General features: G+C 46.3%; 1 protein-coding gene across 2 annotated transcripts in view; it reads left to right on the top strand.

The window, feature by feature from the left end:
- The window catches only part of LOC149355954 (uncharacterized), a 30,525-nt gene extending 7,804 nt beyond the window's left edge, over positions 1 to 22,721 (top strand). The window contains exons 3-4 of one of the 2 annotated variants that reach the window (XR_016291586.1): positions 10,681 to 10,891; positions 22,561 to 22,721. Coding sequence is in view for 1 of the 2 variants with exons in the window: in XM_089584053.1 (XP_089440179.1) it covers positions 206 to 266 (61 nt within the window). In the remaining variant the exon portion in view is untranslated. Of the gene's footprint in view, positions 1 to 205; positions 340 to 10,680; positions 10,892 to 22,560 lie in introns of those variants that run through there. The other variant, XM_089584053.1, reaches the window with a different exon arrangement.
- Positions 22,722 to 27,393: the final 4,672 nt, after the last annotated feature.

Raw genomic sequence — 27,393 nt, 5'->3', positions numbered from 1 at the left:
TACTGATGCACGAAGGGTTGCAACTGAGTCATACCATGTCATATCACAGTCTACCATGTCATGACATACCATGACTTTACCTTTGACCTTGTCATGACCTTTACAATGGCATGTCTTGGACTGTTCTGACATGGCAGATTTTACTTCATGATATTCCACTCTTAGCCTTGCGAAACTATATGCAAATATTTTTTGCCTGCAATAGGTCTCTTGCAGCAGCAGCTTGGAGCATATCTGGAACGTTCCTGGCAACAGCAGAGGAGTGATCAGCTATTGAAACGCTGGGGGCCCAGATGACATGCAGGTCCCTTCATTCAGTTAATAAATTGTTTCGCTTCACTGGCTGTGCTTGCTGCTTTGGTTGCGCTGCCTCGTGAGGTGGCCCGTGACGGTACAGTGATAGCCCAATAAGATACGACCAACTAGTATTTTAAAAAAATTGGCGGGGGCTTAACTTTGGTTAAGCCTGGTAGGTTGAGAAAGCAGGTGTTTTATACTGCATATACAGCGCCTCTAGTGGGAAGAGCGCGGCGCTCCGTGGCAAGCGGCTGCTGTTATCCGACGAGCCGAGTTGGTAGCCTCCCGCTCCTGGTATGACGTCACGCTGTGGCGTCACTATATATAGGCATGGTATGATGTCAGAGGTCATTCTAAAGGTCAAACGTGGCAAGTGGCCGCCGCTACGCGAAAGGCTGTTCTTGGGAGTAGTATTGCTTTCGCAATAGAATACCGTGTTCACTTACGTAATTTGCACCCGCGTAATTTATTGTCCAGATTTATATTAAAAAACATGCACGTGGGGGCACAGGGCACGCTTCGGATTACCGGTGCTGCTGCGAAAGGTGAGTGAATGAATGGTGAGTGAATTTGTAGAATTGCTTCCGGTAAGAAAAAGTCATTGCGCGCCGTTTACCCGGCTGGCTCGCACCGGCGGTCGCTTTCCCGAGCGAATTACTTATGCGAGTATAAACTTCCGGGACCTCTGTAGCCTGCGTCACGGAACTACCGAACCGTTGGCTGTTCTGTTTGCCGCTACTCATGCGGGCCACATGCGATGGCACCGATTTATCGCTTTTACATCCATTTGCCACTGACTCCTGTCTTTGCTATTGTATCGCTCCCCGTTTATTGCCTTGAGCTGCGCTTGCGCCGTCATGCCATCAAGCGGCGAACTACATAAAATGGGTCTACATAACCTGGTATATAACGAGGGTTGACTTATATGTTTTGAGTCATATTTCTTTTGTCTATTGAGTTGTCTACCGAGGACCGCCACCCAGGCAGCACAACAACATTGGCCGAACGTCGGGCAACTGTTGGCAAAAATTTGCACGAACATCGGTCCTACACTGGCATTTGGGCCGAGCGCTACCACTTTACACATTGGCCCTACTTTCATGGCCGTTTTGGGCCAACGTTAGGCCGATCAAGCGGCCAACGCAGACCCGATGTTCGTTCTGCAGCATGGGCCAGCAAAGGTCTCATACTGGCATCCAACTTTCAAACATTGGTAGCCAACTTTCAAGCATTGGTAGCCTGCTTTCGAATAATGGCATTCAGCCTTCGAATGATGGTTTCCAGCTTTCGAATAATGGCATCCAGCTTTCGAACGCTGGCACATGCAATTAACCCACTCGCCAATGACCGGCACTGTGGGTGGATGTACATACTATTCTACCTAGCAAATATTCATAAATGAAGGTGCGAAAGAATTCCGGAAAAAAGACCCGTTTATTGCTTTGAGTTACAAGAATTACAATTTTAGCGCACACAGGATGGTTTGCGCTACCACCAGCCACCCTGGGGAGTAAAGAAAGGGGGCTCAAGAGCATGGTGGCAGAGGCTGTGGGAAAACAATTTATTTTTGAAGTTTGGTGCGTGCCGATCAGGTTGGACAAAGCATCTCGGCAAGCTGCTGCGGCACGGCTATGGCATCCATAAAGTGCTCAACGGAGCTGTCATCCAGTGAACTGATCAGTCGTATCCGAAGTAATCGTTGCACTCCACTTGCAAGAGGGCTTCTGGACTGCATTCAAACAAATTCCTCGTCCAGCTCTTGCACGATGGCCTCACGAAGCGCCAAGCCTGCAAATAGATGCATGATGTCATGGTAAGTTGAATTATGGCCATCACAGAACAAAAACAAAAATGATTAAATAACACCGAATTTTGTGAAACACAGTGATCGTGAAGACACTAACAACATAATTTGCAGGATAATTTTTAATTTATTCTTAAGAACCAGCACCACATTAGTTGCACAAAGTGGAATTTAATTTACTAAACTTCCCTTATACCAAATGGTTTAATTTAGTTTAATGCGTCGTGTCGCACTCCCAGTAAATATATTCAATGCGAGATAAGCAAATTAATGTGATATTCAAAACAGATTAATGTATTATTTTGTTTTATTATCATAACTCGTATCTCTAAATTGGGAGCTAATTTTTTATTCAAGTAAATATGCACAGGTTGTAGCGTCTCTTCCACATGGACATCAAAACATTTTTGATTAGTTTTTTTTTAATGGGGTTAAAAATACGGCTTACGATTTTTTGCGAAATACGCTGAATGCAAGGAACTCAGGGCACCTTTGTTTTACCTTAGTCGCTTCGCATGCATGCATGCTATAATTGGATTCGAAACTGCGACTTGAAAACCACACAAAAATGCTAGTCTGATAGTCCACAGTAATGCCCTTTTTCATTGCGAGAGAACTTGGGCAAAAGCTTTAACCAGAAATTGCGGATTTTCTATTGAGTCTGCAAGTGTAGAAGGCAAAAAGAAACAGTACGGAAGTATTAAACATATTCTTACCAACTGGTCTGCAGTGGAAAATTAATTAAGCGGTTCTGATTTCCGTCGTGCATAAGCGGTAAAGGACATATTCCCGAATGCATCCTATCTCAGGTCATATGAGTTCAAACCCGCTGTTAGCGAAAGTAGTGAATCTTCAGTGAGTTCATCTCACCAAAGACGAAAAATTAAATTCTCACCATTCGGCCACAATTCCACTGCACACGACGTCAAGCAAACCATTTCGCAATGAGAGTGGGTACACAGAAGTCGTCCTCGTGCTTTTTGGCTCGCTCTCTTTTCCTGCCGAAAAAATAAAAGGCGCATGTAGTCAAAGCAACGTTTACTACAAAAACCACTTTAACTTCTGTCTTGAAAATAAGCGATCGAATGTGGATATTGCACTCCCACCCCCCCATCTTTTTGTACTGGCACTGTTTGTATAGTAAATTTGTATAGTAAAAGGCTAATTTTTTCTCCATTCCGGGGAATGCGGGAAGTCAGAGCTATACGCACCATGGTAGTCCTCTAGCTGATGTCCGCAAAATCAGTGGACTTTTGCTTTCACGTCACTTTCCAACTGAAATCTCTTCTGCTGCTCTGTTTCGCTATGTTTGCTCTAGCATAAGAAAACATTTTGTGCTCACGCTGAGGTCTGGGGCGAATCGATCCTTGCACAATTAGTGAATTTCGGCGATAGGTAGCGGAAATTCGCAGATCTGGCCTCCAAGTGGTCTGCATTGTCCAGGAGCCGATTCGAAATATTTGGCGGTGTTTCAGGACAGCGCTTCTCAACCGATGAGCCATAGCGCGAGGCAGGGGTGCAAGATCGTGTCTTCGCCCTAGGATAATCATCTCTGGCCGCCTCCTCTCTCGCTACTCACAGCGTTCCCTGTGCTCCTTCTAACATGGAGCGCCCGGTAGCTCTCTCGCTGAAAAAAAAAATCCTTTAGAATAGCTGTGGAAACTGCGCAACTCAAGCGCATCGGAACCGGTTGTCAGAGCGTCAGCCAACACAGGGCATTCACAAGGCCATTCATCCCGTGGATACATGAGCCGGACAGAATTCGAGTTGAGTCCGCATTTTGAGGGAATGTGAAAAAAAAAATCGCGGAAGAGAGTAAAGGAGTCTCGGTTTTCCTTCTCAAAAGTTGCTCTTTCGAATACTAAGCTCGACCTGCACTCTGTTCGCATTTCTTTTGATCGTGATAGTACGTTCAAAAAAGCGCTTTAGTAAGAGGCCTCAAGGGTCTAACTGCAGTCCAACTGCAAATTTTGCAGTAACACTTATTTCATCTGTCGTGTTCAAAAAACTGCGCGAAAAAATACCCAGGAAGCGAGAAATACATACGCCGACTGGCAGTACCGTTTCTTTTTTTACTTTTTCGCGAAGTGTTGCAGTCACATCATGCGCTAACCCCTGCGCTACACTGTACTTGCGCCTTGGCAGCGACACGCGGTACGCCAGAGTCTCTCACGTGATATGCGAGCCATCTTGGGCCTGCACAGCAGCATACTCGATATCCGTAGCGGCAACTATTTTTCTGAAGAAACATGTCTGTCCAAAAGAAACAACAGTGGAGCAAAGGCATAAGTCTAAACACATCGTATCAACATTTTGAAAAAATAACATCATCTACCAACCACGCGCACGGATGTCGAACCTACTTCTTCAGCCACACCTGACTGTAAAGTTGTTATAAAGGTTATTCACGTGACAAAAGCGTGATAAGCCAAATGCCCAGAAAATTTGATAATGGCATCCACTGCAGAGGCACACAAGGGGCATAGTTTGTTAGTACCCTCCAGCTGATGCCTTCTGAAGAAATGAGCACTGTTAGGGCACCCCTGTTGGGACCCTCATTTTCTGTACGATGTGCACGATGATCGGCTACCGGGATACAGGGTTGCCACAAACGAGCTCCTGGAGCCCTCAAATCCTCAATAGTCCTGGAAGCCAGGCTAGTCGAGGAAGACTGCATACTACATGTCTACTCGAAACGCTAAGCTCAGCGTAGCAACTAATTTCTCATGGTGAGAGCTGTGCCCGCTTCAGCACTCCTGTGTAACACAAGAACTGCAACAACTAAAACTCTTTATTATTAGAAATAAATAACCAACCAAAATACAAAAACCGGAAAAGAGAAACAGACAATAAAGTGGCTGAACTACCAATTGTTTATTCCCAAGTTTGGGGCTCAAATATATACAGGGCACTCAGTCACTCGATCCGCGCACAACTGCTATCACATCAACCCTCCTTCGTGGAATCACAGTGTGCAACGACTTCAACATCTTCAATCGTACAGTCGATCCCCAAGTTCCGGTTTCCTGCTTATTGTACAAAAGTATATTTGCAGAAGCAGCGTCAGAAAATGGCAAAATACAGTGATATACAGTAAATCAGCAAAAAAACAACAAACAAGAAACAACAAAAGCGACAAAACGCTTTCAGCGCATAACAATAAATCCACAACATGCAGAAAGGACTTCTTTATTAGAAGTCATTTACTATCAAGGCCTGGTGATTATGAAAAACATATAATGAATGCGGGTTACTTACTTCGAAGAGCAGCAGAACAATCACTACAACATGTTCGACGGTTAGGGATTAGTCTAATTTGTCTGTCAAGAAAGATTTTTATCCGCTGATTATGGGGTAAACCACTCCTGCCGTCACGACAGCAAAGCCAGTTTCTTTTCATTTCCTACCTAGCCTCTGCTGCCTTGCTACAGAAGGTCGGCTGCGAACCCCTAAATTGTACTATTGTACTTTCTCGACAGCTCCCTAGGAGTACCATCGAAGTTACATGGCGACATTTCAAAGGTTTTTCATCAGCGGAAACATGGCTCTGTTCGTTTAGCAATTACATCTGCTATGAAATATTCTCCAAGTATTTGCGAAAACAAACTAATTTTCACAATGTGCTGCAGCACCGATCGTCACTACCTGCAACACCCATCGTCACTATCATGATTTTCAATTAGCACTTATTTTGCCATGTGACAGCGCAATGAAAGTGCTATTCGTTCATGGGGAGTGCACTTCGTGAAAGTATCACTAAAGTTGCCCGTGTGACAGGGGTATAAATCCCCCCACGCACGCGCACAAACGTGGAAAATGGTACGTTTTCAAAAATAGCTTTGCCTTGTGTGATCATACACGGTAAACCATTTTTGAAAAGTCACTAAATTGCATTTGAAAACTATCAAAATGTAGTATTTACTACTCAAACATGATGCCACTTCATTTTCAGAAATTAGGGTTTAAAACTGTTGTTAATTATCGTCTAGTACGCTGGACGAAGTTCCTACGGTAAACTCAGATTTCTGGATTTCCTGCAGCGCACACAGACCCCCCACCCCGGCGGTGCAACATGTAGGCTCTCAGCCCTCATTTCTCTTCACTGCTGCCGAAAAAAAAAATCGACTAATTTCCGGGTGGACGGTCGCTTTTAGATAATGGGACTCTGTCAGATAGGGGGATAGGGGAAATGAACAATAACGCCCCTGCACACTGCTTTGTTTTCTTTCTCCACATGGACTCAACAAACGCACTCGCGCAAGGCTCGCAAGGCCTCGCGTATTTGTGTGTGTGCAGCTATTTTATGTCCGCAGCTGCATCCATGAGCAGGCATACCGGGGAGGCTAATAGCGCAGAGAAAAAAAAGAAAAAGCTGCTGTGTTGGTACTATCATGTCAGCAGTTCGGATACTCGAGCCTGTACTAACGGCTTACTGTATTGCATTATGCCAAGTTTTCCATTAGCGTACCCTCCTAGCGGCCGCCAGGCGGAGCACGTTTTATGTTAGGGGTTCAACGGCGATACCAGACACTCACAGAGAAAAAGGCGACGTACAAGGAGGCTCCTTCTGTGGGTCTCATCTTATTCTCTGTCAGTGTCTGGCAGGGCTGTTGAACCACTATAGATCAAGTCCACTCAACCCCTATGAATCAACTCCAAGTAGCCCAATCTGCCGTTCTTCAGAAACGCGTTTGCAGGGTTGCCTGAACGCCCTTGAATGTTTTCTGCGAATATGCATTTATAATTGTGGGTGCAGGTGGTCTCCAGAGCAGTAACGGGCAGTGCTGGCTTCAATAGCCAGAAATGAAAGGGGTAAGTCATCTGTGGACACGCCTTCCCCGGTGCACTTTACAAGGCTACGCTGGCGAACCTGACCGCGTCTTGTCGCTGGAGTCTGGTGACTGTCAGGACCACGCATGTAACTGCGAGCGCCTAAAGGCTACTGGCAGTGTACATTCCCCCCACCCCCCGCAGTTGTTGACCGAGCAAGCGTCGTTCCTGGAAAGAAACGCGCAACGCACCGCTTCACCACGACGGTGAGAGCAAGGGTTGGGTGCCGCGCTAAAGATTTTTATTACAAACCCCACTGCTCCCAGGTTGGGTGCACCCTGACAACTTCTACCCACTCCCCGCAGCAGAGGCACACAGGTCTGTCTCCTCTTTCTAGCCTGGCCTTGGCTGCAGAAGCTTGGATTGGAACGGCCGCATTTCAATCGCCTTCGCAAAACATCAGCTTCGCGGAACTGTGAAACCCCTCCCTATTGTAAGCAGCATGACGTCAAAAAGTTGTGGCCCGGTGGGCAAAATTGACAACTTTTGGCTCTGAGCGGGTGTTGCTGGTCCCAAGGGCTGCTTCCCCGCCTTTCTACCCCGATTCGAGACGCCTCGCCGCCCCTCACAGGAAAGAAGAGGGGAAACGCTTGCGCTGAATGACTTACGACGGGGGAAATTCCAGCCATGACTAACAACGAGGGACACCACCCCTTTTGAGCACCCGTGAACAGGTTGGCACGTGCACATAGAGGAAGTGCCAGCGGTGCGAGCAGCAAGCACACCATAGCAGACTTCCATATTTATGCAACTCACCTACTCCTATCTAGACACTACACGCGCATTCGTGCAGGGACATTCGCACCAAATGTAGCTGTACTATTGCGGAGCAGATCTTCCAGAAACCGCGCCATTTACGAGAGCTAGTTTTGAATCATAATACCCTGTAGCCGAGACTGACAACTAATTGCATTTCTAACGATTTCGGTATCCGTGGTTTGCACACCGCTGAGGGAAGGTACTGGTATTTCATGCAGTGCAAACAATGGCAAGAGATGCTGGCATTGTTTTTGCTGCATTGTGCGCATGCATATCCCTCAGTGCCCTCTGTGACTTTTAAAACTCATCGCTTATTTCTAAACAGAAGCCCCTCAACTCTCCAATTTAGAGCCACTTCTACAGGCCCCCAGCTAAAGAACAAATAATATGCAGCAGATTTCTGCTCTCGCCTTACGAAATGTCACAGTGCCGTGACACTGGTTATCTTGCGCACGCATTCATGAAAAACCGCACTCGATAACACACACTACGAGGTAGCTCACGCACGCGACACAGGTACAGTTGCGGCTTCAATGCACATACTAATAACAAAATTGCGGTCCGAATGGCTCACCTGCGTTTGGCCCTGACATCAGCCATGCGCGTACGAAGCTTTGTCATCGTCGACCTTTTGCGCTGAAGATATTTCCGCCGATTCCCCATTTGACACTTTTACGCACACAAAAGAACTGGCAAGATAAAGTGATAAAAAACGGCGCTACACACAAATACAAAAGCACAGTAAAAAAAAAACACCAACAAGCAAAACAGCACGATACGCCGATGACAGCCTGCTGAGCAGCCGAAGAAACGACCGAAAGGCAGGACAGGTTTCAGCGAAGTCAGTCGTCTGTCTCGTAAGTCTTGCTTCAAAATGTTTGACAGCGCCACTGTCGTTGACCGGCGGAACTCCATTGTTGAGTCAAAACGCCCGCGAGATTCAAATGCAGCAGCCCCGTCGACCAACAAAGGGGCGAGTGCGAGCTAACATGAGTCGTTTATCATACCCAAATTTACATCACTGGTAGTATTAAGACCAGCGACTTCAGATCCTGTGAAAAAATCCTGGAATATAACAGTGATCTTTCGCGCTGGATGTATTTTGCGGAGGTTACGGCGCACCAAAAAATGGCGCAATTGAATGGCGCAGTACTACCGTTCTGTTTGTCATAGCGAAATTCCGCCTTCAGAGGTTCTGGAATATTTCCTAGATATTTCGCGTGCCGAATTTGTTCCCTATACGACGTTTACTTGCTTCTAACATTCTGTCAAAAAAAAGCGCAGTTTCCAGGTTATGACCAACTTTGAACAATGAAAACTAAAAAATTATGAAATGTAGCTCAATGAAATTTTCAAGAATTAACAACATGGGCACTATCTACAATCTTGCTAAATATGTTTGTGATTTATGAATTGGACTAGGAGTTATTAATGCGTCATTCTTTTAAATTTCACACTTATTTATGGCACCAGTTCTAAATAACTACCCAATATAACTCAATAACTTGCCTGTAAAGTTCTCGAGTCACACTTCATCTAAAAGCTGCAGAAGCAGTTTTCTTTTCGGAGCGGTAGTTTTCGTAAACAGCATGTCAAACGCAGGCAAGTCGAGCAAAATTATCGTTTTATGCCCCTCGCTCTTTTGCTCACTGCTATTATACTAACGTGAATAGCTTTTAGCGACACATACCATCGCAAAGAAGATACAATTATCTTTACAATGCGCTCAATATCATTTTTCTAACGCAAACGGATGAGCCACACCGCGCACACAAACATAACGAAAACCGGCTGCAGACCGCTGCTAACGTGGTACCGCCGCCTTAAAGAACCCCAGGTGGTCGAAATTCCAGAACCCTTCACTACGGCGTCCCCATAGCCTGAGGCGCTTTGGGGCGTTAAACCCCAATAAACCAAACAAATTACCATGATATGATTTTTTTTACGCAGCCCCTCATTACTTTCGGCACGCAGTGCCGACTACTACTACGCCGACGGCTTTTCGACCGAACAAGCTGTATATGCTTTGCGTAAAAATTCAGTTATAAATTATTTAGTGCTTGTAGGCGAAATGCCACATATTCTAATGTCTTCGCTCTGGCTTACCGCTTTCCACGAGAGACGGCTGTAAAGCGAGAAAGCCACCTTAGCTGCCCCCTTAACCTGTGTCGGCGTTGCGTGCCTGCGGTGCTGTGCGGGGAAGCCAACATAACTGGTGCTCGGTTTTTCGCGGTTTTTGAAATCTCTGCGAGTGCCTTCGGAACATCGCTGAAATGCGTGAAAAGGTCGGTCCGTTTCGCTAGTAAGGATTGCCTGAGTTGCCTTCCCTTCACTGACTAAATTGCACTGCTCTTATGTTCATTTCGGACGAAATATTATATGGTGAATTTCGGCTGTACGAACTATTTCTCTATTTTTTTACCTCTTTGTTGTAATAAGGTTTGACTTCAGCAGTCTGAATATGGCAGTTGAGCGACAAACAACTGCAGAGAAAGTGATGCAAAACATGCTCGGAAGTTGCAACAGAAGCTGCGACAAATGTGGAATCTAATGGTATTGCAACCCACTGTTAAGTGACCCCATAGTTTTTTGTAGTGAATGGCTTGGGGTTAAATGTGGGTTCACGCCATTAATTTCATACCTTTATGTCTGCTGGAACAAAGAAAATATCTGGATATGTTTTTAAGGCCAGGAGCCAGGAGCAGGTGATGCACAAGGTTGTCTTCCGATCTCCCTACAACAGTCGAATGGAAGCGAGGGAGTTTGTAACGAAGGAGAGAGCCTCTGTGTTTGATGATGTCCAAACCATCTCGTTGAGGTCACACAGCTATTTGTAGGCACCTTTATTCGGGGATAGAAGTGAAAATGATGGCACGTAGTGCATGGAGTGCAACACTGCGTGTGTAGGGAGTACGTCTTGTGCCTGACAGGCGAGAAACACGTGGCCAGAAGTCTTGCAGGATGTCACACCCTGGAAACACACTGTGCAGGGTGATAACGACTCTGTGGACCGGGAGACCTGCCTGCGACTGTACCAGCGGATGCTGCACCAGTTCCAGAGTGGCCGCTGCTCCAACTATGCGCCCGCCCAGGCCAAGTTCCTGAACAAGGCCGTTGGCCAGTACGCCCAGTCCCTGTATCGGCCTCTCTGGCCCAACATGGCTGCCTACGAGCGTCAATAGTGGGAGGCTGTGACTAACGGTACGTGTGACTGTGTGCCAGCAGCTTGCCCACTTGCCTCATTGATTATATTCATGCGTGCATCCCTGTGTGCATCGCTGTACCTGGTGGCGTATGATTGTTCAGCACCTGCCTATTGCGTTTTGCATTAGGGTCTTGTTGGTTAGAATTAGCTTTATCGAGCATCCGATCTTTTTGACATGGTACTTTTGTTCCCTCAAATTATCTTTCAATAACGGAAAACCGACCTGTTTGACATGGTACTTTTGTTACGTCAAATTATCTTTCAATAACGGAAAATCAATCTGTTTGGCATTGTACTTTTGTTATGTCAAATTGTTTTTCAATAACGGAAAACCGATCTGTTTGACATGGTACTTTTGCCCCGTCGAAATTATCTCTCAATAACAGAAAATGTTCCGTAATTCAAATGCTGCATGCATGTATTGTGCTCGATGCTATACACAGTCTTTGTCAAAAGCCTTCGAGCCTCGGGGTTTGCTTTTGGGTTTTATATAGTGGAACCCCGACTATGCGTCCTCCGTTCATGTGACGACCCACATTTTACGATGAATTGGCGCAGGCTCGGCGAGTCTCCCATAGGAATGATGCGTTAAAAGCCTCGATTATACGTTGGAAAGTCATGCCCTCCCCCCACCTTCGTACGGCGGCTGACAGGAACTGTCCAGAATGAGAGACGCTGGTGGAGCACTTTATTAGCAGACGCCACTTCAACCCAGTTGGTTCCAGATTGGAGTCAACATGGAGACGTGCACACAATAGCCTGTAATGACGGTTTTTGCCGACGGCTCGGGCTCTGACTCTGACTCCACGCGTGCTACCTGTGGCCGTTGCTGCGAACTAGCTCGTCTGACTCATTTTTATGCCGCTTCTGTGACAAAGGCGGTGGGAAAATCACTTGTACATTCACACCACTGCGGAGGCGACAACAAAGCCCTTTTTATGGGGGGTGCTTAATGGCCGGCAGGAAAGAGTAAGAGTGCATAGGAATTAACTGCATGCTAGCGATAAATCTATTGCTCGCTATTAACCAAAAAGGTTTTTCTGCGATGGAGCACCAAGACGGTAGTAATAGCATGAGCGTGTGCTAAGCGCTAGTACAACTGACGTTAATGTCAAGCTAAATGTCATGATTAACACATTAATTCTATCCCTTTGATAACCCAAAGACTACCTGCAACACCACCACGCTGTGGAAGTATGCTCGGCAATGTTTCTTTAGCACCCGGAGGGTTGTAAATCGCGGTTATATGTAGCCGTGGTCGCGGAACTGCCGCAGCCCCGCAGTCCCCAAAGAAATGCCCGCACCGGGGCGCTCCAGTCGGCGAAAAATGGTCGCGCCGGAGAACGGCTCTGGATACTGGTCTATACTGTGGCCTTGGGGACCCTTATCAAAGGCTGTGTGTGCAGTCTGGCTTGCCGTTACCACCCGTGACCATGTGCCGTCAGTGCATGTTGCTCTTATGCAGCTGTGCTGTTACTTCCCTGTGTGGGCTACGCAGTTGTCCTGTCAAAGTTGTGGTGAGCCATAGCATAGCATCCGTAGTGGCATTTGTCACTGGGCTCTCTTCTTGAGGCCCATTCACGCTTGGAAGTTTCAGAGGTTGTGCAACTGCTTCGATCAACGAGCGACAGTCACAAATGGTTGCACTGGCCGAAATCAATAGACCGAATAACTGAACCAGCAGTTCTTAATCCTTTTTATCCTCGGGGGAACCTCGACAGCTCTGAAAAGGGGCTGGGGAACCCAGTGTATCTTGGGTTCCATTCCACACTGACCAATGAATGAATCAGCTTAGGGAATCATTCAGTGCGAAATTACAGGATTGCACTTAAGCCTGCTTAAGAGTGGAAATGCAAGAGCCTTTCCCTGTCCTCTTTTTTCCCTGCATTTTTATTTTCTTTTGTTTTTTATTTTTTTCATTATTTGTCCTTTTTGTTTTTAAATTTTTTGTTTTAAGATCACTGCGGCGTCCTGCATTTGAGCAGCGTGAAAGCAAAATGTCCACATACTATATCGACGCCATGGCTGTTCTGATGTCGAAGTGCTATATCGACATCCATGGCTATTGCAACGCGTCTAAGTGTGTTTTTGGTTTTTAATTGACCAATTACTCCACATTGATCAAATTTGGAATTTGGTGAGATTTTTTTCACCCACTACCTAATGCAATCAATCTTTTTTTTTTCATATATCTTTTAGAACGACATGTACATGCGGACAAAATTTACGGACACTTTTTGATGATGCGTACATAGCCACATAATGCTCTCGCATTAAAATTTTTGAGTGTTGCTGTGCCCGCCACCAGGGTGGAGCATGTCTGGAAAGTTCCCACTGGGAATATGGTTGGCTCAAGGCAGGCAGATTTCAGAGCTCGTCCTCATCTCCTGTGCTTCTTCCTCTGTCACGACAGTTGGACCTTCGTTATGGGATGATTCCTGCGAGGACATTTGCTCTTGCTAAAACATCATCCTGCTATTTTGGTTCCCACTTCTGCCTGGACTTGCATGCAGTAATGAAATTAACAACTCCCCTTTTTAAAGTCGATCCTCTATAAATGGTAAGCGCCAAGCTACTAACAACTTTTGTGAAGTGGTTTCATGCCGCCTCTGCGTTAGACACACACACCTTAAGCTCAACTTCATATCTGGCTGAAAGACGACAAACAAACCTCTTTGTGAAGCATGTAGAGGCATAGTCACAGTAAACCACATTTTGTGTTCATGCCCAAAAGTTGAGAAATCTAAAACAGCATTTCACATTATTTTATCATGAACAAGTCTCTTTTCATCTTGGATTGCTTTTACAAGAAAATTCAGTTGTGTGGTTGTCGTGAAAAGAAAATTTTTTTAACAAGCTGTACCTTTAAGATTTCCATTTAATACAACAGACATTTTTTAAATCTGTGTTTGGCACATGATGGCCTGGTCACTTGCACACCATAAAGCCCAACACAACACGTCTCAAGAACGGACAACTACAGGATTCAAGGTTTGGTTTGGTTTTGTTTATGGGGTTTAACGTTTCAAAGCGATCCCCCGGGCTATGAGGGATGCCGTTGAGAAGGGCTTCAGAAATTTCGACCACCTGGGGTTCCTTAAAGGCCTACTTGACCGAAAGTTTACTTCGGCTAATTTTGCGCTCGATATAGTGTGCATGTTATGAACAATATTTATATTTAATATTAGGGCTGTGAACGTCTTGAATTTTTTGTTAGAAGCGTTCAAAAACCCCTGTAGCAGACGACGCAGTCCCCTAGCGGTGAGCTGGGCAACTAACAAACCTGACCGGAAATGACGCACCATTGAGGCACCGGCATCGCCGGCTGAAGTGAGCTGAAGTGAGCGAGCGCCCCTTATAAGCCCTTACTAGAGAGTTATAGCATATCGTTACCGTGTTTACGTTACCGTTTGCCGTGTTACCGGACGCCGGACTTTCCGGTTAGCGCTGCGCACGCTAGAAGACGTTTTATCATACCGTCACTCCCGTAACAAGTTACCGTAAGGCGAAAACGAATGATGATGATGGTAGATGCCCCAGCATTAATTACAAACAGAAATACGCATGCATTGAAAGCATTTCTTTGCAGTGAAGTGCTACATACTCTTTAATCATCTTTTTCTCTGTATATAAAGACGTGCTCACTACTTTTCTGCTAACGGCCGGCTCAGTGGCTTCAAAAGTACCCTGACAAGTAGACAAGTTTACTACACTGAACGAACTAAGCTTGTGTACGCTGCGCTTACTGCGTTGCGAATGCTGTAAAAACGCAGCTACAACACCTTCTGTTTGCCGCGCGCAGCGTCGCTTTTTTGGATGTTTGGATGCACGACTTGGATGGATGGATGGATGGATGGATGGATAGGAGCGCCCCCTTTGAAACGGGGTGGTGGCAATTGCCACCATGCTCAGCTTTTCTTTATTTATTATTTTTTTTTTGTTTACTGTGTTGGCAATTCTCATTAAGATTCTCCATCAACTTTTCCTACGGTTTCCTACTATTCTAACCTTATGCCACATCTCTGCTTTTCAGCCACCAATCCTCCAATCGCTTTTTGCTGACTTTCACTGCAGATTTATTTACATGACCATTGTTATCTTTAAACCCTAGGGCCTCAGAAAGAGTGACTGTGCCTGCATCGACATCCGGATGGATACCATCACATTTGATTATGAGGTGTTCAATTGTTTCCACAGATCTACCACACACTGCACATGTGTCATCTTCTTCGTTAAATTTCTTTTTGTAGCTGCGCGTTCTAAGACAACCTGATCTAGCTTCAAAAAGTAGGGCACTGCCTCTTGAGTTATCATAGAAAAATTCTTTCCTGATCTGCTTTTTCCAGAATCGATATAGTTCTACACTATGTTTCTTTTCCATTGAATTCATCCAATTTTTAACTTCCGCGTTTTTAACCTGTCGTTTAATGCTCTTTCTTTCTCCGTCCTCATGACCGGCATACTTACTGGTTAGTTTTCTAGTTCTTTTCCGCCACTGTGAGTCAACGTTCTTTCTGTATAAATATTTAAATACCTTAGCTGCCCATCTGTTATCGTCCAATTTCCTCAGGCGTTCTTCATATAGTATTTTACTCTTAGCTTCCCGTGCCTCGAACGATGCCCAGCCCATATCCCCTTGTACTGCCTCGTTTGTGGTTTTGCCGTGGGCACCTAGTGCTAATCTTCCAACAGCTCTCTGATTTACGTCTAATCTCGACTGAACTTCTGCCCTTAAGCACAGAACCGCATTGCCGAAAGTAAGTCCCGGCACCATTATTCCTTTCCAAATACCTCTTAGTACTTCATATTTGTTGTACCCCCATAATGCCCTATGTTTCATTATCCCGGCGTCTCTTCGTCCTTTTGCCCTAAGAGCCTGTTCATGCTTTTCCGTGTATATCTGCCCTTCGTTTAGCCATATCCCAAGGTATTTGTATTCGGCCACTTTGGGTATTTCGTGGCCTTGTATTGTAAGCACCTGATCAGTTGTATCGTTAAAAATCATCACACCTGATTTAGTTGCGCTAAAACTGAATCCTAGAGCGTCTCCTTCGTCTCCACAGCAATTAACCAAAGTTTGTAAATCTTCCTGGCTATCTGCTAACAGTACAATATCGTCCGCATACATTAAACCCGCGAGTCGCTGCTCAACTACATTTCCGCCTAATCTGTACGATAGATTATAACCCAGATTACTTTCTTCTAGCCTTCTTTCCATATTTATCACGTAAAGCATGAACAACAGCGGTGATAGAGGGCAACCTTGCCTTAATCCTTTGTGCACCCCTACAGTTGTGGTACTTTTTTCCCTTCCCATGTAATTTCAACTTCATTATCTCGGTAGATTTCCTGTAGAAAATCAATTACCTCATCACCAATACCTAAATCTTTCAATATGCTCCACAGGAGTTCCCTGTTCACGTTATCGTATGCACCGCTTATGTCTAGAAAGGCTATAAACAGAGGTCTATTTTCCGCCTTAGCTATTTCTATGCATTGGGTAAGCACGAACAGGCTATCATCTAACCGCCTACCCCTTCTGAACCCATTCTGAAGTTCTCCGAGTATCCTATTCCCTTCTACCCATGACTGCATTTTTAATTTCACCGCCTGCATTGCCAGCCTGTACATAACAGATGTTATCGTAATCGGACGGAAGGATTTTATGTTCATCTTATCTCCTTTCCCTTTATAAATCAAATTCATTTTACTCTGTCTCCAGCTGTGCGGAATTTGCTGATTTGTTATGACTGCCTGCAATGCTTTTATCAGCGCGGCCTTGCTTCTTGGGCCAAGTTCATTAATCAGCTTAATTGGAATTTCGTCTATCCCTGCGGATGTGGTTTTAGGAATATTCGCTTCCGCCTTTTCCCAGTTAAGACTAGTCAGTTCTAAGCTGTTCTCTTTTGTGCTGTCCTGTGTTGCCGCCTCACTTGGGGAGATTACCCCATTGGCGTCGCTAAAAGACGCAGCTATAAATGACGTAATGTAGTCCACAGCATCGTCTCCCTCCAAACATTTTCCCTCAGCATCTATAATCTGTTCCTGCTTTCTTTGATTTGTTTTTCCCAACCAGCTTATATGGTTCCAGAATTTTCTTGGCCCCCCTTTATTTGCCTCGCGAACTTCAGCCAGCCATTTATCAGAGGACTGCTTTATTTTAGCCTGGACTAGGACCTGAACTTGCTGTTTCTTTTGTCGATAAGATTCCCATTTTTTTCCTATTTCCTCTACAGATAACTGCGCCCTCTTTGCTTCTCTGTGTTCCCTTGAAGCCACCCGTCGTTGTTCGATGGCCTCCTTAATTTCCATATTCCACCAGCTTCGTGGCTTCCTCTTTCCTCTCCAGCGGTTAACTCCTTTCACTTGTTTCATTTTTGTAGCGATGAGCAGTTCCAACTGATTATAATCCCAATTTTCCATGTGGCGTTTCTCAATTATTTCTTCTATATCGGCTGATATTAGCGCTATTTGTTCATCATTTAATTTTGCGTTGTCTTTTGGACTTCGTTGCATTTCTCTTTTGACTAGGGCTCCCAACTGTACACTAATACGTTTATGATCACTTCCTAGGCTGTCCTTCCCCTCTTCGTCTATTTCCATTATTGCGAGCTTGCTATAGATGCCCTGCAACATTAGACAGTAGTCAATGGTTGTTTGCCTGTTACGGGATTCCCACGTGATTTGTCCCTCACATTTAGTTTCTCTATTGACAATAACTAAGTTGTGCCGCTCACACAAGTCTAGCATTAACTTCCCGTTACAATCTGTGTATCCATCCAGATCCTCGATGTGGCCGTTCATGTCTCCAAGCAAAATAATATCGACACCGTCTCCAATCTGCTTTATATCGTCATTGAGGCACTTAACTAGATCCTTGTTTTCTTGCCTGCATTTGTCCCCGGTCCCTAAATAAACTACCCCTAGCCATGTCCTTTTGCCAGCAATTGTACCTGATACCCAGACATGTTCTTTGCAAGTTGATTTTATTCTTTGCCAATTTGTTCCTTGATGTATCAGCATACCTACTCCTCCTCCCTTCTTCTCCGTTGTTGTTCTGTTGCACCCTTCCCAGACATAGCCATCGATGAAAGGTGGATCTTCTAGATCCCTCAGATGTGTCTCGCATAGAGCGTACACACCTACTGCTTCGTCCTTTAACTGCTGTTCTATTTCTAGCCATTTCGCTCTCTTTCTACCCCCTTGCATGTTTATGTAACTGATCCTGGCGTTAAATTTCTTTTTCGTAGTTTTCTTTCTGGGCCTCCTAGTGGCCACTTTGTTGGGATCAGCCGCCATTGTTACATTTACATCGCTTCTACCTACACCTACGCCCTGAGCCACCGTGGACCCCCTAAAAAAGCTACCGCTCGGCCTCCCAGGCGCCTGCCTATCTCTTCTCCTACCCTTCCACTGAAATGGATGCCATCTCGTCCAAAGTCTCTGCCCGAACCAGCCCTGTGCACTTCCTTGTTTATTTCTACCACCTCAAAGCCTTTCTCGAGGCCTAACTGCCTTATCTCGCGATTAAGATTCACAACGTCTTTAGCAACCTCTGCATTCCTTCCTTGTACCTCAGGCACTGTACACACCACGATCTGCGCTTGCTGTGCTATCGCCCTTATACCGTCAACTCCCTCAGCTAATGTTTTCCCTACTTGTGCGGCGTTACCATTCAGGACATCATTTAGCCCCGCCGCTACCACTACCAAGTTACGCCTTGCAGCCTTCTCGGAAAGTTCACTTTTAGTCGCTGTCAGGACATCGTCCATTGTCTTTCCTGGAAACACCCCGACTGCTACCCGCCTATCACCCTTCACCCGGTCCAGAATAGCTCTTTTGCAGCGCCCCATGTTTGAGTCACCAGCGATAAGCACTAGGGTACTCTGCCACTCCCTCCTAACTTCCGGATCTCGCTGCCTCTTATCAGCGACTGTGCCCTCATTTCCTGGAAGTAGCCCGGACCCCTTCTCAGTACCGCCTCTCGAATTCCCAGCGGCCACCTGTGCATAGCTGTTCCTGCCTGAACATGTCTGACCTACTGGCCCCTCGCTGTCCATGCCAGTGCAAGCCCCATCCACGTGGCTGGCGCTGGAATGCCCGCCATTGTGACTTCCAATGGCGGTGTCAGCCGTTTTTGACTCGATCTGAGATAGCTGTACTTGAAGCTTACGCTTCTCTGCCCTCTCTATCTGTAACTCTGTTTCTAGAGCATCCATCCTTAGTACTAGTTCGCTGTTCGCCTGTTCAGCCCTGTCCAGGCGTGCACCTAATACGCAGAATTTGCACATAAAATCTGCGCCTTCGGCCTCCTCCACTGAATCGAACCGCGTTTCTTTTAAATTCACCGATTCCTCACACTCCATACATCTAACCTTCAGTAACTTAACCATCGTAGCAACACTCGATTATTGCTTGCACCAAATGCCCAGATATCTACACGCTCAAGACGAAAACACTTGAAAACACGTGCAAAATCAAATAAAAGTCTGGCTACCGCAAATGCCGATCAATCACTTGGAAAAAATAGCTATCTCTCTAAAAGTTAACGCACAAAAAAAAAAACACTGAGACAACTGTCGGCCAAATAGTCCCGGCCGAAATTAGGTCACTGACCTAAATTCTATTCCTTAACCTGCACTTCCCCTAACAGCCTAAAAAACTAAACGCGCTTTTAAAACTATTAAAGGAAAGTACTCATCTATTTTACGCAGACGCTCTCGCAGTCTGTCCGGTCCCGGTCTCCACGCGTGATCCGAAGAGCACCAAAAACGCACGTCCGCACAGCACGGCTGTCAACTTGGATGTAAACATAGTGGCGCCATCTGGTGACAGTAAGTCAAAGCGCTTGAACTCTGGACTGGAGAAACTTTTTTTTTTTCTGAATTTAGTGGTGAATATGATAAGTATTACCAGAATGTTTTTGTTTTTCCAGGAAGAAAACTATGAAAATAGAGAGAAAAATGTTAAAGCTGGCACAAAAGCTACAGTGTTGTTGCTTACTTGGCTACGCGCTTGGAGGAAGGAAAATTTGCGACGCGGATAGCTAGGCTTAAGTGCTCGAAAATCACAGAATTATCTCAACAACATGGGCTAGTTGTCACTTAAACCTCGACGTATGGGTGAGAGTATGCGAAATAAAAGCGAACCGCTACCATTTGAGTGAGCTGTCGCATCAAAGAATCCAGCGGTGACATGCATTTATTCCGAAGCGGGCGAGCAGGGCGCCGCCATGTTTGTTTACAAGAGAACGCTAACTCTCTCCGCAACGCTAAAGAGTTTCGGTAAAGTGTTACCGGCCCGGTAATGGGCGCGCATGCGCAGATGTCGCCAGCCGAGCCCGGTAAACGGTAACCGAGCCCGGTAAACGGTAACGTAAACACGGTAACGATATGCTATATCTCTCTAAATCGTTTCTGGCTGTTTTCACCGCGAAGCTCGATGGTCTCCGAGAAAAAAAAAACTGCTGGCATCATGTCGACGAAGTGCGTGGCCGCGGAAAGGAATACGAGGAATGCGGAAAGCACATGGTGTACCTCTCGGCCACTGCCCTTCACCCCCGATCTCGAAAGCTGGTGTCATCTGTCTGGAGCTCAGGTTTTAACATGAATTCCCCTCTCTTCTTCAAAAAAGATAATGATGGGTGACTGACGCTTCTGCCTCGCGCTAACCCCTTTTGTGGGTTGGGCTTTGTCAATAGACCTCTCCTGGTCTCCATCATGCGTCAGAGCACGCACGTGTTTCTGGCGCCCGATCGGCATAGCATGCCACGAACCGAGAGGGTTATAATTGGGAGAAGAAAGGCTTCGAGGCGTCTCTGATCCCAAGAATAAAGAAGACGTGGGACCACTCGTCACAAGCTAGCTTAGCCAGTTCAGAAGCTAAAGTGGACGGCTTTGCTCATTGAGCAACGCCCTTTTGACGTCACGTTGTTTACACCAGGCAGAACTCTAAGGAGAGGTCTGGTTCTTCTGAAAAGGAATCAACATATATGCACGCGTTATTGCAGGTACAGCTCTGCTCAATGCGCAATATGCCGTCGTGCGCCCAGTGTATCTGCTGCCTCGAAGATTTGCAGGCCGGGCTGAGAATCCTGGAATGCCACACGAGCGTTACTGAAAACGTCGAATTTCTTACTACCTCACGCCGTTCATACTTGACGTCGATTAGAGGAAGCTTCAGCATTACGTCTCCAAGACCTCAGAGACCTGAACGCATGTTATCTGAGTGATAATAGTTTCGTACGAAGATAACCCGTAATTTTGATTATATGTTCTGCATTATAACTCAGTCGATACAGATACACTGCATGCCTACCGGCAATCTGCGTGGTAGGCGTATACGGTCGACTGGGGTCCGGCAGCCACGTCGTTCTGTCCAGCTGTGTGGTTTGAAAAGATTAGAAAAACTTTTCCGTCTCTGCAGTGCACGGCCTTTAAGTGATTCTAGGTAAATACAGTAATGAACGCAGCGCATAAGTCTTTGTTCATATGAACCGGCATGTATTTTGAAACGCGCAGTGGTTCGCCCGACCGAGGCGCGCAAAGATGAAACAGCCCACCATCGGCACCACATTGATGCCACAGTCCTCGAAGAGAAAAATATATATTGATTTTACTACACAAATTTTGCTTCCGAAATATTCTTTCGCTTAACACAGTGCTTAATTCTCTTGAGCTCCCTTTTTAGACATCAAGCTGTTTTTATTGATTTACCTCGCGTTCATAGCACCTGTTCCAAATTCCTATGCACAGGAAGGAATACCTTTCGACGGGGGAGAAAAATGAGAAGGAAAAGGAAAACGAGAAAGCAGCTGGGTCATTTTTTTGTATCAAGACAACAACCAATTGCACAGCAGAGCGCACATGTGCTGTTGGCACGTGCGTGCCCGCTCAAAAAAGCCGACTTGATAATAAAAGCACTTCTACTTGGCCTTCATTTGAATATGCCTGCTTCCTTCCTCCGCTATGTCCCAACTTTGCACAAGCTGTAATTGAATACTGCCAGGCAAACAACGCTCACTAGCATGCGGCGCAATCATCTTCGCTGAGGTTGAGCGAGGAGTTTCCTGGTCTACTACAGCAAATAAAGCACGTTTAAAACTTTTTCTGGGGTGTTTCATCCGATTTAAGATGTGTGTTTTCATATATAACCAGTATTTATTGCGCAAAATGCTGCACGCGCTACCGGTACCAGCGCTTTGCACGAGCCGCAACGAGCAGACACTCCGAACCTGTCCGGACTCAAGTCTCAAACATGCGTCACTTCCGGCGGGTGGCAATGGCGCCCGTTTTTCCAGTTTCGGTATTGAAAACTCTGATTATTGCGTGCTGTTGGCAGTGTAACTGCCTGAAACTGGAGCGTAATGTTTTGTGGGTAGCATAATACGGGGTGTACTATGAAAAAACAACCTTTTTACGGTTTGAAAAATTTCGGTCAAGTAGGCCTTTAACGTGCAGTGACATTGCACAGTACACCGGCCTCTAAAATTTCGCCTCCATCGAAATTCGACCGCCGTGGCCGGGATCGAACCCGCGTCTTTCGGGTCAGCAGCAGAGCGCCATAACCACTGAGCCACCGCGGCGGCTACACGATTGAAGGGATGTGCTGAGCACGAGTGGCTGGGTGCCATTTCATAAGGTTGAATACTCTCTTTCCCCGGCAGTTCTGCATGACCTGCACGGCGTGGAGAGGCCTCCTGGGGACCCCGACATCGAGAAAGTGGACACTGTGCCCGTCTTCGAGGAGTTCTTCCTCACGGGTGTGCTGGGAGTGCCTGCAGATTTCCAGCCAAGCAGAAGCCACCAGCTCCCCCTGGTGCCTCCAAACGAGGTGCGTGGGCAGACCTCGCATATGTGTCATCTGCATTTTGCAGCTTTTTTTAAATTTTAATGCATAAGCAGTAGAGGGGTCGGTACAAACAGAAATGGCGACCACTGTCTGTCAGTAGCCGTGGCAGGTGGCAACCTGCCCACCGGGCTGGAATGAGTTTATAACCCTAGGAGCACAGGTAAACCGGCCCAATATTGAAAATGAATGGTTTTGCTTTGGTCTTTTGTAGAACCAACCTTCGCCAATAGAATTCCAATATTGGGCCAATTATTTGTGCTGCTGGGCAAACCACCTATACGATCTTAGAATACTACCTTGGATGTAACGAACCTTAGCGTGCCGCATCGGATGTAACGATCTTTAGTGTGTTAACCTTGGCTATAACGAGCTATTGGGTGTTACTTCGGGTATAACGGGCTTTAGTGGTTGAACCTCAGATGTAACAAATATAATACCCCTGTCAAGCCCCGTTTAAGGGCTTCGCCGCGGCTCAGCTGCTTCATTCTGCAGCACTTTTCCAATCTGGAGGTCTTCACGTGGTCCTTGGTGGTGGTAGTGGTTTATTTAAAATAAAAAAAGTGAAGCAAAAGAGTGTTGCCAGCCGCGGCAATTTCTATTTAATATCTTAAGCACCCGCGCTGCAGCCGGCGGAAATGAAAGGGAAAGGGAGAGGATAGTGAGAAGTATAGACGTGGTCCGTAAGCAGCTGGCCATTTGCTGGTTTGCGCACCTGAAGTCCTAGATCTTTTACAAGTAATTGCATGTTGGAGTTGCGAACTCCATGCTCGCAGGCGAGTTTTCGCATGCTCCTCAGGGGATTTCGCTTGACTTTCTTGCTGGCAGCCAATTTCAGTTCCCTGGTACTTGCAGTTCGAGGCCTTCCGCTTCGCAGCCGGTTCTTGACACCTCCTGTCTCCTCGAATCGTTTGACGTCACGATGCACTTGAACTCGGTGCAATTTAAGCATCTTTGCAATTTTCGGAATAGGCATCCCCAGCTTGTGGTGGGCAACAATAGAGTACCGCAATTCTTCAGAAACCATTTTTCCTGGAAAATATTGCACCAATGGCAGTAAATATAGTAGTTCTATTTTAGAAAAACACAAGTCACATGAAAAAATCAGTGTCGATGCTCAAAAATGCAAGCAATAATAAATAACATGAAATTCAACGCATGTTACAGTATTTTCCGGTCACCCTGTAGACATTCAATTCATATAAATAAGTTACACTCAATATTCAGGTGTTTTAGTTTGTGAGGCAAAAGGTTGTGACATACATTGTCGAAAGCCTTTGAAAAATCCAGAAATACGCAGTCAGTTAGTGATGATAAGTCTAGAATACAGTGCACTGCATGTGTAAACTATATTAGCTGTGTTTCGCAAGAGTAAGGTTTTCGAAAACCATGTTGCGCTGACATAAAAAAGGAGCTCAATGAAAGGAAGTTAACAAGGTTGGTGAATATTGTATGTTTGGACATTTTGGATCAAGTACTGGCAAGGGATATGGGACGATAATTACTAGGGGATGCTTTGCTGCCGGATTTGTAGACTGTAACCACCTTTCCAATCTTCCACTCAGTAGCAGCGTTGACTGGTGAATGCTGGAAAAGTTTGGTTAGTATAATGGGCTATTAGGCTGCATAACAACTTTGCGTTAACGCAGTCATAACCCGAAGCGGAATGAACACTGAGTCCATCAATAAGCTTATTCACACCAGTAGTAGCAACAGTTATAGGTGGCATGAAATCATAGTTGAAGTGGTGAGTTGTAGGCATATGTATACATCAGATAATGCTGTAAAGTTGTCAGTGAATGCGCGGTTAAGAATCGTGGCGCAAATGTCGGAAGGAATGGGGTCGCCTAATGGGTCAGATAAGGCAAAGCTATCGTCGGTGGAAGGATTAATGACACGGCAGAATTTTTCACATTGGTGGTTACATGTGAGTGGAAGTGCTTTTAGCTCTTTTGAGCACCTAGACATACATGTTGGAAGCCGCTGAATACGAAGTCCATCGCTCACTAGTTGGCGAGAACTTTGCGATGCGGTAGAGGCTTTTTTTTTGTTAGATAAACGTTTAATGTGATTATTACACCAGCGAGCTATTGAGTGGGTGGTAATAGTGCGTTGAGGAGTGTATTGTTCTGTGAGTTGGGTGACTATAGCTGTGAGCATGCTTCAGTTGGTTTGAACGCTGCGGACATCAAAACTATGGCAAAACATCGACAAAAAAAATAGTTCATTATTTATCACCTGAAAATTTTCTCCGTTGTAGTCTCGTATTATTATTTTTTTCTTTTTGTTAGTGTTCGGAGTGGCTAGATTAATGCCAAAGTGCATTAGCAAGAGGCCGCTGATGCGTGGCAGATATGTAATAGGTGAGACTATGTCAGGTCGATTTGTCAGGATTAAATCTAGCTCGCCGCGTTGGCTGTTATAGTCGCTTGTATGCACAAATGCACTAACGAGAATACTGATCGCACATCTAAAAATTCGCGACTTTGAGACGAGGACAGGGACCTTAAAGGGGAGTTGGTATTACATGTTATGTTCGGAAAAATTAGATCGGCAAATAAAACAATACTGAGATAGATCATGGCGCTTTGTTTTTAAGTGTTTCCATAAAAAGTATGGCAACAGATAGGGAAAGGCTTAGGTGATCGTGATCGAGGAGGTTAGACTGAAATATAGTACAACAGCTTGAAACAGGTCTCCACATCATTCGTATATGCTAGGACATTGCAGGTGCCCGGACAAAGCAAAACGTCTAAACACAACCCTAGTAGCACAGTATGTTACCGCAACGTTGCAGCAACATTGCCAATGTTGTACTATGTTGCGCTAACATTCTTCAACATTAGATAATGTTGCCGGAATGTTACCAAGCAACATGCTGATAACGTTGCTCTAAAGTGGTCTTTTCACACTGCAGCAATATTGTAACGTGGCGGCCAGCCGAAGAATGAGGCGTGGTGAACGATGGCTATGAGATGATTTAATGGCCGCTGGCCTAGCGCGGGCGCTCCGTCCCGCGCCACTGCCAGCTTCGTCTTCGTCACACTACCCGGGGCCTCCGAGCGATCGTCCCGATCGGTGACGAACAGATGGCGAAATGGCGATGGTCTTGAGTGAAGGATCGAACAATATGTAGAAGATGGTGCAGTGCTGGCCGCCGCGATGAGAAAGATGAGAGAATGAGTCCCGGCCCACGAAGCATCCGGGCCGGAGGGTGCCAGGTGCTGACGGCCGAGGTCCGTGGTCGCACCGGACGGCAAGGGCAGGGGGGCAGTGTCTTCACGTGTGGGTCTTGGGCCTTGGGTCGCTCGGGTCTCGGGTCGGTGGGGTCTTGGGTCGGTGGGGTCTTGGGTCGTCGTGTCTTGTGGTCCGGGCGGGGGACGGGGCTGGGGTGAGCGGCGAGGTCGGTTCAGGTCGGGCGGGCTGGGGCGCGGCCGTGCGGCGCTGACCAGGTACTCACGGCCGACGTCCACGGCAGGCCCAGGACGCCGAAGCTTCGTGACCAGGATGGCGATGAAGAGACCCCCGCACCTCCACCAAATGTAACGTGGCGTCCAGGCGTGGTGAACGATGGCTATGAGATGATTTAATGGCCGCTGGCCTAGCGCGGGCGCTCCGTCCCGCGCCACTGCCAGCTTCGTCTTCGTCACAATTTTGTCAAATGATGAATAAATGTTGAACCACATACGATGGCATTGCTATAACATTCATGCTATAGGCTAATTGTCTGCCCTCTCGGGCTATTTCTGAAGCCCAAATAAAAAAGCCGGTACCAGATCACTTCTCCTCATCATGACAGTATTAATTTATTTATTTATTAATTTTTACTTCGAGTGCAAGTTTGCATGTGGTGTGTATGCAAATAGTGAGCAGTGCAACACTAAGGTAGAAAGATATATTTCTATGTAAAAAATTTTTAAACAGCTGGAATTACTTTGTTTTTCAATAAAACACGCAGACAAAATTAAAACTGCCGAAGAAATTTAGTTCTGGTTTCACTGACGCCCCGCAGTCTAATGGCCATGGAGATCACTATCACAGCGGTGCATGGAGGAAGCCTTCCTCCATCACAGCGGTGTCTGCCAACGTTTCTAGATAAAGACAGTTGGGAAACTGCGCCGGCGAGCCAGGGAGCAGAGCGGCCCCACGCGATCGCTGTCTAGGCCAACGTTGGTCTAGGCGGTGGCGCGGCGGTCGCTTTAGGATGAGCGCGTCGTCTGCTACTCCCAGCTTGAGGGTTGCCGGAAAAAGATGGCTCGCGTCCGTTAAAAAAAACAACGTATTTAAGGAATATTACCCACCCGAGGAATATTATCAACATAAACTACTAGGAGGCAAGCGGTACGGTCATGTTTCTCTAAACCGCGGAAAGAAGGGCTTCCAGTTTTCTCCGATATTTACAGCCAAAAGCTCAACCTCGAGCATCCTGCCCGCACCTACCCCAGACGTGGAGCGCACGCGGACTTCGCAATGCGTAGATGAGCGCGGCTAGAAGCAGCCGCCCCCGGCGCAGACGATGCGAGGCGCGAATTAACGTTAATCATTCGCGCAGCAAACAGCACGGTGGCAAACAGTGACCAAGCGCAGTCAATGGGCGCCGCGGCGAAGAGAAATCGTGGCCTCTGAGATTAAGCGCGGTGTTAAAGTACCG

The sequence above is a fragment of the Amblyomma mixtum genome, chromosome 3, assembly GCF_055824585.1.
Source record: "Amblyomma mixtum isolate Tamu chromosome 3, ASM5582458v1, whole genome shotgun sequence".
Classification (NCBI taxonomy): Eukaryota; Metazoa; Arthropoda; class Arachnida; order Ixodida; family Ixodidae; genus Amblyomma; species Amblyomma mixtum.
The sequence above is the reverse complement of the archived record's forward strand: the minus strand, read 5'-3'. Positions and strand labels throughout refer to the sequence as shown.